The sequence below is a fragment of the Delphinus delphis genome, chromosome 7 (genome assembly GCF_949987515.2).
Source record: "Delphinus delphis chromosome 7, mDelDel1.2, whole genome shotgun sequence".
Taxonomy (NCBI): domain Eukaryota; kingdom Metazoa; phylum Chordata; class Mammalia; order Artiodactyla; family Delphinidae; genus Delphinus; species Delphinus delphis.
In genome coordinates, this window is record NC_082689.1 from 332,484 (window position 1) to 343,673 (window position 11,190).

The 11,190-nt window shown below is 64.1% G+C and overlaps 1 protein-coding gene across 1 annotated transcript; it reads right to left on the bottom strand.

Moving 5' to 3' along the window:
* Positions 1–2,173: 2,173 nt before the first annotated feature.
* NEU4 (neuraminidase 4) lies at positions 2,174–7,296 on the bottom strand. The gene is given in 9 exon segments (XM_060017061.1): positions 2,174–2,526; positions 2,529–2,661; positions 2,663–3,003; positions 3,006–3,140; positions 4,124–4,284; positions 4,286–4,374; positions 4,450–4,645; positions 6,038–6,135; positions 7,222–7,296. Coding segments are annotated over 9 exon segments (1,581 nt in total).
* Between the last annotated feature and the right edge of the window lie 3,894 nt (positions 7,297–11,190).

Below are 11,190 nucleotides of genomic sequence, written 5' to 3' on the forward strand. Positions count from 1 at the left end.
CGTGGGGTGCTCGATGGAGGGGACTCGCCCCGGCCCGCTGGGAGCCCCGTGGTGGGAGGAGCCTGCCCAGGATGCAGGTGCAGGAGTGAGAGGCTGGCGCCTGCCTGCCGTGCCCGCCAGGACTCCAGCCGGTGTCACAGTCCCCACACACGGACAGCCGGGACCTGCCCTGGCTGGCGCTGGCCCTCCCCCAGGTGGGCCAGCAGCGCTTTCCCGAAGTTCCACAAACAGGGCAGCCTGAGTAACAGGTGTCTGTCCCCTCCCAGTTCTGGAGCCAGAAGCCCCACGTCAAGGAGTCCCAGGGCCGCGCTTCCTCCCCAGGATCCAGGGAGGGTCCTCCTGCCTCTTCCCTTCTGGGGGCTCCAGGTGTCCGTGGGCCTGTGGGCACGTCCCTCCAGTCCCGGGTTCCATCTTCACATGACTTCTCCCTGACGGCCCTTTTCTCTTATAAGGACACTCACTCCTGCCTGACTTAGAACCCAGCCTAACCCAGGATGGTCTCCTCTCAATCCTAACCTTAATTACATCTGCAAAGACCCTACTTCCAAACAGGTCACAATCTGAGGTTCCAGGTGGAATTCAGGGCACAATAATCACCCAGTCTGGAAGTGAGCACAGGACACTGCCGTACACACCTGTGACCTCTGGGCCTCTGGAAAGCCCCACCTGCCCGTCTTTGCTGGTTTCTGTGGCTTAAACCTGAAAACAGAAGAGCGGACTCAAGCCACTGCCCAAAAGCCCCAGGTAGAAGGGCTGTCCTTACGGGGGACTGAGGCGGCCTGGAGATGGGGGGGGGTGCCTGGAGCCCAGTGGTGACCCCTGAAAGGTGGCCACCCCTGCAGGGACGGCTGACAGTGAAGGAGAGCAATGGGGGGGGGGGTCTCCCGGCTCCCAGGGGACTGGCTGTTCTGAGTTCCCTGGGGACCCTTGGGCCTCCACTGCTCAGAGACTTCCTGCACGTCCCCACCCTTGGGGAAGACCGTGTAAGCTGTCATGCTGTTCCGGAATCCAGGCTAAGGAGGTGATAGAAACTGGGGCCATCCAGGGACACCCCAGAGATGCTCATCCCGCATGACCAGCACCTGGGGAGACTGACCAGCCCCAGAAGGTCGCCCTGCAGGGTCCTCATCATGGAACACCGGGGCCGTCAACAGAGCTGCTGGGGAGGGTGATAACGTGCTAAAATGAAGTCATATGTTTTTAAAAAGAATTTCTTCAAGGAATCAGAAAGAAATGCCAAAAAGGTCATCATATTTGTGGTGGGCAGAAGGGTGTGTGTGGCTCACTTTTTTCTTTATAGCTTTATGCATTTCCCAAATTTTCTACAATGAACACATTTTATTTTTATAACCAGAAAGAAGATGTTACAAAGAAGAGGAAATAAGAAGGTGCTTCCACGAGGGCACAGAGGGCCGGTCCTGGGAGGTGACCCATCCAGGGAGGGGCAGCCACCGCGCTCCCCACCGGCCCCGCCGGCCGGCAGTGCAGACCAGGCACATCTGGGGCTGCCGCGCAGAGAAGGCTTTGCCTGTCCCCCTGCCCCATGGCTGGCAGCCCCCAGCACTGGAGAGTCTAGCTAAGGGGGGCAGACCCCACAGTGACGTGGCTAGAGCACTGGGGACCCTCCCCAGGCTTCGACGTGGAAAGAACTGAGGAGAGACAGCCCTGGACAGACACGCAGGATCCCTTTATTTCTTGTTCATAAGCCAGAAAAAAGCCAGCAGAGCAAGAGGAGAGAGGAAAATGGTACAGGCGACCAAGCACCGCGGGCTAAGCAAAGGATCCCGGTGCCACACTCCCACCGCCACACGCCCCAGCCCCTGCTGTCGGCCTTGGGAGGGGGCAGGGTGGGCCATGCAGGGCCAGCCGCCCGTCCACCCTGGGCCATCCAGGCCACCCTCCCTTCCGGCTGTACACCTCCTTCCTAAAGACCAGCCCTGCTTGGAGACTGTTACAACTGAGCTTCTGTGAAATTCAATGAGGTCCCACACAAACACTCACCCTCACGAACCTCCTTGGAGAAGCCAAGGAGCAAAGGCGCCTCTCCAGGATGGAGCCCCGTACAGGCCTGGGGTCACAGACGCCCCCACCCCGCCACCTCCCAGCATCCTCCGCCCCTGCTCCCCTCCCCGCTCCTCCTGGGCACCCGGGGCCAGGCCTGGCCAGAGGCCCATCAGGAGGGCCAGCAGCGCCCCAGAGGCTTGTCCCCAAGGCTGGGATGCCCAGTGCCCGCCCCAACGTTCCCCAGGACCTCCTGCAGGGAGAACATGCAGAAGGAGATCTCCTCATAGGAGACCCCGGTCCCACTCGCGTACAGACAGGCGAAGGTCAGGGCTCTCTCGGGGGTGGGCCTGATGGACGCCAGGTCAGAGTAGCCACTGGGGCCCTCGTGGATCGCCCAGGGCTCCGGGCAGCTGTGGGGGTCCAGGGGCGACCGGCTCAGGCAGATGCCCATGTGCAGCTGTGCCCTGCGCCCCACCGGGTGGGAATACAGCAGCCATGTGGGGCTCTGAGACAAGGCCGAGGCGGGACCGGGAGCTCGGGGGTCCAGGTCCCCCTGTTCCCCCCAAGCCCAGGCCCTGGGCCGGGCTCACCGGAGCCATCCCCACATCCCTCCGTCCCACCCAGCCCCCCGCCCCCTCGGGTATCTCCAGCACCCTCCTTCCTCTGGGGGTTCCTGGGGCCCAGGGCAGAGGTGTGGAGGGTGGAGGGTGTTCCTGGTACCCATGGTGCACCCCTCATTCTCCGGCCTGCTGGAGGGCGGGGCCGGAAAGCCCACAATGCTGCCCTGGCAGCCCCCGGCGGCCCCAGCCAGGGCGAGCACCAGCTCCCCAGACAGGAAGGAGGCGCCCTCGTCTACACTGAGCACCTGCATGTGGCTGCCCAGAGGGCTCCAGGCACTGCAGTAGAGGATGCCACCAGCCTGCCCCCTGTCCCCCACCGCCAACTGGCCCTCGCCCGAGCGCAGGTTGGGCACGAGGCCCCCGTGGTGCCAGGTGCGGAGAAGGAGTGGGGGCCGGTCCCGCAGATCTCACCAAAGCACTCTCGCCGGTCCACGCGGTACATGTAGGCCGGCACCAGCAGGCGGCCTGAGCACAGCCGGATGCCATGGCTGGAGCCGACGGCAAACGTGGCCCAGTCTGCAGGGAGGAGGGGCTGCTGGTCCCCCCGATGGCAGCACCACCACCCTGGGGGACGGGGAAGACGGGGGCCAGCACCACCACCCTGGGGGACGGGGAGGACGGGGGCCAGTACCCGGGTTAGGGGACAGCTCAGGGGGCAGCCATTGGCTCACTGTGCCCCCACCGTCCACTCCTTCCGGCCACCCCCAGGCTGTACAAGCCTCCTGGGCCATTAGCAGGAGCCACGAGCCCAGGCAGGCCACTGGGCCAGGATCTCAGCGGGTGAGCGGAAGGCCAGCCCCCAAGTGTGCGTGCTGTCCAGGCAGAGGGGCAGCTGAGGGCGGGAGGGTGTGGGCAGCCCCTCCTGGCAATGGGCTCGAGTCCCCTGGGGTGGGGTCCACACCAGCAGATAGCTCTTTAGATCCACTGTGCCCTGTCTGGGTCTCAGAGCCTGCCCCACCCCTCTGTTTAGCTCCTACCTGCCAGGGCCTAGGTGACCCCTGGGTCAGCTTCCACATGCCAGGGTCGGAGTGGCCCCGAGGGCAGTTGGTGGTCAGGCCCTTGGGGAAGGGGCAGCGAGAGCAGAGGGAAAGTTCTGGTGTCAAGCCGACCTACCCAGCTGCAACCCTGGGCTGAGCGCCGGGGGAGGGGTGAGAAGGAAGAAGAGGAAGGGGTAAAAGAGGGGACCCACCAGGGGTTTGGGGCCAGAAGGGACCTCAGCGCTCAGACAGAGACAGGTTCGGGAAGATGACAGAGCCTGCTGGGCACGGGACTGAGGTCTTCCGGGGACAGGATGGGGGCGGCCCACCAAACGGCGTCGGTGGCGCTTAGGCTGGGTGCGGGGTGAGGCGGGAGCTCCAGCCAGTCCCCCCTCCGCCGCCAGGGTGCAGACCCCTCCGCGGTGCAGAATCCCATTCCCCGCCCCGCGAGACCCCCTCCCTGCTCGGACCCCGCTTCCCCCCACCCCACCCCCGCGCCCTGCAGAGCGGGCGCCCACCTACCCTGCTCGGCGCCGCCCACCGCCTCCGCCGTGAGGTCCCGCGCGCCACCCCAGCTGCGCCCCGCGTCCCGGCTGGTCACGCCGCAGAGGTGCGCGGCGTTCTCGCCCGCAGCGATCTGCGCGGCCTCGCGAGTGCGGCCGCGCACGGCGATGAAGAGTAAGACTGGCCGTGCGCGCGACGTGCACCGGGCAGGGGTCCCTGGAGCGGTGCTCGTCCAGGACCGCTGTCCCCAGCACGCCCGTGGTGCCGCACTGCGGGGAGGGGGCCAAGCCTCAGTCCCCAGCCCTTCCGCGCGGCGCGGCCCCCGCCGCCCACCCCGGGCTCACCCGCACGGAGCCCCCAGCCAGCATGCCGGTCCTCTGCATCAGGCGGTGGGCGTGGGCGTCGTCGGGGCTCAGCCGCTGCTCCGCGAAGGCCAGCAGGGTGGGCCCGGGGGGCACGGGCAGCAGTGAGGGCACGCGGTACGTCAGGCCGGCCCTCTCGCCCTCACGGTCCACGCGGGGACACGCAGGGCCCCATGCTCTGCGGGCGCGGGCCCAGGACCCCAGTGTCAGCGGGGTCCCTCCAGATGGGCAAGGGTTTTCTGCGGGTGCAGGCGCCGTGCCCCTGCCCCGGCCCAGCCCGCCTTCCTGTGCCCACCCGGAGACCACCCTGTCCCAGGGCCCCTCACCCCCGTCCAGGGTGGTCCCTCCCCAACGGCTATTGCACCTCAAATGTCTGGAATCTGCGCCTTGCGCCTCTCAGCATGGCCCACGGAGAGGGAACTGGTTGGTGACAGGAGCGGGGCAGCCTGGCCAGAGCCCCTCGACCCTGTGCACCCACGTGCTGGGGACTTGCGGTCATCACAGAGCCTGCCCGGCAGGAGGCTGCCAGGGGACCCCAAGGCTCTGGACAAGGAGGGGTTCAGTGTCCCCAAGCAGGGGCCCCACAACCACAGGAGCCGTGCAAACAGACACGCAGAAAAGGACACAGAAAGACACGAAACACGGAAACATGGGAGACACAGAGGAAGACACGCTCACATGTGCTGCACGCAGATGCCAGGCTTCCGCTGCCATCACCCTCTCAGACCTGGGGTCCTGGGGGTGGCCAGGAGACGTTTAGAGGGTTGCCTGCTGACCCAAGGGGGGCCCAGCAGCTCTCCTGCAGATAAGGTCCTGAACTCCAGGCCCAGTGGGACATTTGCGAGGTGGGGGACCCGCCGCCCTGCCCCCCGGGCTCCTAAGCAAGGCTGGGGGACGTGGGGAAGCCCAGCAGAGCCACCCTACCTATGGGGTACCCCAAACAGCTCACACGTGTACCCCAAGAGAGCTAGGGGCGGTACAAGCCAGTGGGGCAACAAGAGGGACCCCAAGGAGGCCAGAGAGGTCACCGCCCTGCCGTCCAGCCCCTGCCCCTTCCAAGCAGAAAGGAACCAAGTGTGGGGTGGGGGGTTTAGTCTGCAGTAGGGGTTAGGGGTTTGAACTTGAAAAGCAGCGGCTCCCACACAGTGATGGGAGGAAGATGAGCGCCCTCCACGACGGAGCCCCCCAGAAGCGGGAGCACACACACGAGAGAGGCCAGGCTGGGGGACAGGGCATGGAGGCTGGGTGCGCTTCTCAGAGCTGAGAGCTAAGAGGGGAGGGGCGGGGGGAGACCACAAGCCAGGCACCAGGAGCGCCCCAGCAGGAGGGAGCGTCGCAGGGTTCAGCCACCATGAAGAAGGCCACAGCCCAGGCCCCACGAAGCCTGGCTCCCTAAACCTTGGCTGGTCGCCCAGCCCCCTCGCCCACAGGCCCAGGTTCCTGCAGGGGTGACGGAGCGTGGCCTGGGCGGCCTTTCTGGGGTGGGGTCACCTGAGGGAGGCTCAAAGGGCGGGGCCTCAGGTGTGGGTGCATTGGGGCACACACAGTCTGCAATCCGCCGACCCCCTACCGGGGGTCCCGTTCTGATTCGCACAAAGGTGGGCTGGCCAAGCCCCCACCCAGGGATGGCAGTGAGTCTGCTCCCCGCAGCGCAGTGGGGTCCAGGGGCTGCGACCGGAACCGGAGGTGTCTGAGCAGCTGAGGGCCAGACGCGGCGGTAACCAGACAGGGTGCTGGGGGGAGGGGAGTCCCTGTACAGCAAGGCCGGCGCACATCAAAGGACACAGTCGGGATGGAGAGAGTGGCGTGACGGGAATGAATGCACACATACGCCTCCATGCCTGAGGTCCCCCAAACAGACAGACACAGCCACCTCTGCCCAGGACCGCCTTCTCCTGGGAGGCTCCCTGGGGCAGTGCACTAGCCCCACCACGCTGCCCCCTGAGCCCAGCAGACCCCTGCCCAACGCCAGGTCCGCCCACCCCACCATGCCTCTGGGGCCTCTGAGAGCAGCTTCCCGTGTCCTGGAAGCCCTGGGCCCCCACCCCCGCTCTGCATCCAAAGAGCAATTGTGCCCAAGCAGGAAGCAGGCGCAGGTGCCTCACGTCCCTCCAGGCTGAATGGACACAAATGGGACACTCTCTGCATTTGGTTTGCTCTGCAGGGCCCAGGACCGCCAGCAGCTGGCGCCAGAAGCAGAAGGGGGCTCAGGTCCAGCCCCCACTGTGGGACGGGGCAGCAGGGATGGAGGCCTGCAGGATGCAGGAGGATGCAGCTAGCTGGGCTGTCTGCTCACTGCGCACAGTGCGACGGGCTGCCGGGTACTAAGAGCACCTGCGCCCGGGCCGGGCCCTGCTGCAGAGCCCCAGAGCCTCGGGGGGGCCCTCAATCTAAGAGGGAGAGCAGGCCTCCCAGGCTGCTGGCCCGGCCCAGCTGGGCCAGTGCAGCAGGTTCCAGGGCTTTGGCTCGACCAGGATGGCCGTAACCCAGCGTTCAGGGGAGTCAGCACCCGTAAGTCTCCATGCCCATCTACCCTCCCCAGCGTGGCCCTCCCCAGGTGATGCAACACAGAAGGGGAACCGAGTCCTGGAGAGGAGATGGGACCTCCAAGACAGTCTGGTCCCCTGGCCCTGGACCCAGGCAAGTTACTGGGGGTCATTCTGCCCCAGCAGGGGCCTGCCCCGAACTCCTGCAGCCGGTCCTGTCTGGGCTCCGCCCTGGAGCACGAGCCAGCCCAAGTCACCTGCCCCACACCCTCTGGGCCAGCACGTTTGTCCCGTGGGCCTGCTGGCGCTGGGCACACTCAGCCTGCGGGGCTATGAAACGCATGCATACGAAGGGCACAAGCCCTTTGCACACAAGATGGGCAGACTTGGCTGTGTCACCTCAGGATGGGTCTCCAGCCTAACCCGGGTGTCCTGTGCCCTGTCCCGGGCAAGGACTCAATTCAGACACTTCTGCCTGGTGAAGCGTCACCTATGGGCCCAAGTGCTCATGCTTGTTGGGGCGGGGCCCCGACACCCAGCCTACACCTACCCCATCCTCTAAATCTACCCCGAGGCCCTGCAGGAAGTCGTCCCATTGCGGGGGGCCCATGTGGCAACTCTGGCTGAGGGCCCTCCGTCCACAAGCCCATTGCCCTCAGGCCAAAGAGAGGCAGGTCCTGGCCCCCGAGGGCCGGGGATATAGGTGAGCAGGGAGGGGCCTCACCGGGCCCCGCAGAGCTGGCTGCAGGGCAGCTGCAGGAGTGCTTGCCTCTCCGACCCACTCACAGGCAGAGACAAGGGCCCACTCTGTGGCCGGGAGCTGCGAGCTGGCACAGCCCCAGGGCTGTGGCAGGATCCAGGACCGTCCCGCCAGCCGTGCGACTGTGGTGCAGCACAGAGAGGGGTAGGTGGTGAAGAAGGGCAGCCAGGAGGGGGCAGTGTCCAGACAGGGCCACACAGGGCTCCTCTCTGCTGGTCAACTGGCTCCACCCTGGGCCCTCACCCTCCAACAAGGCTGTGCTGGGGTGGGCCACCACCAGGTGCCACAGCTGACCTCCGAGGGGGACATGGGCGTCAGCTGCCCCCAGAGATGCCTCCCATCACGACTTGGGTGCCTACCTGCCGTTCCCTCAGCCCCCAAGATGCCAGCCCCTTTGGCCCTCATGGGCCCCACATCCTACCCCTGTGTCTGGGCCACCATCTCCTCCCCATGCCGGGGCCACACACCAGAGCCGGGCACCGGCAGGGCAAGGCGGGGTGGGGCAGCGGTGGCACCGTGGCACCCACTCTACGGAGGTGGCCCAGATGTGGCACACATCACCTCTGCCCCCTCCAGGGGCCCCAGGACGTCTCCAGCCAGCAGCCCATGCCCACATAAAAGCTCAGGGGTCTGCCGTGAACGGAAAGGGGAAGGCAGTGTGAAGGAACGGCTCACACAGCCTCCCGCCTCTGGAGCCCCGTCCAAACCAGAAGGCAGGATCTACCTTCCTCCCCTGTCCCCCAAGTCCAAGCCAGGTGCCGTCTCACAGGCTGCCCGCTGAGAACTGGGGCCTCCAAGTCCCCGCAGCACCTGTTCGAAGCCCCCCAGCCAGAGCAGGGCTGCCTAACCAGGGTGCCCGGGGGCCACAGAAGGAGGCGGTCCACACACACACACCTTGTTCCCTCTCTCAGGAGTTTTCACGTTTTAGTTAGATGCCAGCTGTTTTAAACCTAGAGACTTCACATAAAAACCTGTATTTCCAGCTTCTCTTGAAAAATCAGACGGTCTGTCTCCCCGGCTTCCCCCACTCCCATGGGCACTGCTAGCTGGGACACGCACACCCCATCCCAGTCACCCGCAGCCCTGCTCACCAACCCTGACCCCAGCATCACAAGGCCTGGAGATGCCCCTCCAGAGACGAGATTCACAGACTCTGCGCTCCCAGCTTTATTGGTTGTGTAGGACTTCGCGTTTTAAACAACTGAGTTTGTCTTGGATGGACACCCAGATTGTTTCTGAAGTTCTCTGTTACAAACCATGTACACTTTACGTTGTAATAAATACCCCCAATTTTCCCTCCAGAAAGACAGCGCCAGTTTACATTCCTGCCAACCTCAAAGGCAAGAGTAACCGCAATTGAATTTCTATGGTAACGTCGCGTTCTTGGTTACTGTGCCCCTGAGCACAGGCCCACGCCCACGGGCCCAGCACTGCTGGCAGCGGTGATGGCCTGACACCCACTCCCTTGAGACAGCCTGCTCTCTGTATTAAGCGGCAGCAGTACTTTCTGCTTATCCTGGACTCACTCGCTTGCCCCTGTCGGCTGAGTTGGGGTCTTGTTTGCTTTGGGGGTTAGCAGAGCTGCCTGATGCTCAGGGCAGTGAGTTGCTTTGAGTCTTTCTTTAAATCGGGGTCATTTTGCCCATTCTTTGCTTGGCTATAGGTTCTCATCTATGGCCCTTACTCTCCTTCCCAGACTCCTATCAGGTTGGCTCATCCTGGATCTGATTCCCCATCTCCACTCTCCCTTGGGATTTCCTTCTTTGCATTTTCCTCTGGGTGGAGGATGCAGGAGCCTCCAGAGGTTCTCCTGGCTGACCCTGGCTCTCTGCAGTGTCCATCTATCCTTCACGGTCTCTATTCCATTTTTTCAGAAGTCATTTTTTCTGTTTCCAAATATTCTCTTTTATTCTCAAGTATGCCGCAATATGTCCTCTAATCTTACTGAAAATTCATTCTTCTTAAAGTCCCTCCATTAGGGGCTTCCATGGCGCAGTGGTTAAGAATCCACCTGCCAATGTAGGGGACACGGGTCCGAGCCCTGGTCTGGGAAGATCCCACATGCCGCGGAGCAGCTAAGCCCACGCACCGCAACTACATCACGCCATGGCCAGTCACCTCCACCTCTCCGTGGGGTCAGCCCCCAGTCTTCCTCTGAGCTGGCAGGGCGGAGACTCTGCTCCCCTGCAGGCCTGGCAGGGCTGCCCACCCCCAGCCACATCCCATCCCTGGGGCTGAGGGGTGGGCGGCCTCCTTGCTCCCCCCGGCTCCCCGACAGCCTGCTTGCAGCCCTGCCTGGGGCTTTCCTCCCACCCCGGGGGCCCCTCCAGCCACTCTCCGCAGCCTCCGCTCTGAGCGGTCCTCTTACGTAACCTCTTCTCACACTGCAGCAGCTTAGAGGTTTTAAGGTGAAAATCAGAAGCTTTTTCTTTTTCTTTTTAATAAATTTATTTTATTTACTTATTTTTGGCTGCGTTGGGTCTTTGTTGCTGTGCGTGGGCTTTCTCTAGTTGCGGCGAGCGGGGGCTACTCTTCGTTGCGGTGCGCGGGCTTCTCATCACGGTGGCTTCTCTTGTTGCAGAGCACGGGCTCTAGGCACGTGGGCTCAGTAGTTGTGGCACGTGGGCTTCAGTAGCTGTGGTGCGTGGGCTCTAGAGTGCAGGCTCAGTAGTTGTGGCTCGCGGGCTCTAGAGCGCAGGCTCAGTAGTTGTGGCGCACGGGCTTAGTTGCTCCGCGGCACGTGGTATCTTCCCGGACCAGGGCTGGAACCCGTGTCCACGCACTAGCAGACGGGCTCCTAACCGCTGCGCCACCAGGGAAGCCCCCCAAGAAGCTTTTTCTAAGGCAAACCCAACAGCACCCTCAGCCCCTCCCTTGCCACCTGCAGGCACATGTGGCGCCTGTCCTCGGGCAAGTGGCTGGTGAGGAGCTGCTTCGGGAGGTGGGAGGTGTCTCCCCACCCCCACCCCACCGCGGGGTCCACTCCTGGTCCGAAGGCGCCTGCTGTTGGCGCCTGGCTGGCTCCCTCGCTCTGCCTGTGACGTTTTGTGTGACCGCAGAGCCTGCAAGCCTCTGGATGGGTGAGCCTCCCCAGGCCCCGACTTGACACGCGCTCCGGGTGTCCTGCCGTCTATGCCTGCGGCCCCGGGGAGGGCACGTGTTCTCCGCGGGCACAGCCCACACCCGGGCTCTGCAGTGTGGTCCACACGGCCCGTGTCCCCGCAGGTTCTGAGAGTCGCCTGCTGGATGCGACGGGGTTTCCTCTGGTCTTCCTGCTGTTCCAGCGGGTTTTTCTGGACGTGTGAAAACCCAAGACCTCCCTGTCCTTGGGGAGCCCACGTTTTAGCATCACATAAGCGGGGTCCGGCTGGCAGGCCTCCTTCCTGCGTTCCCTCCGCAGGCCGCGTTGTTTCACTGATTCCAGGACACCATCCACCAAGACGGCACAAAGACCAGAGGACAGGGGGCCTCAGAGGC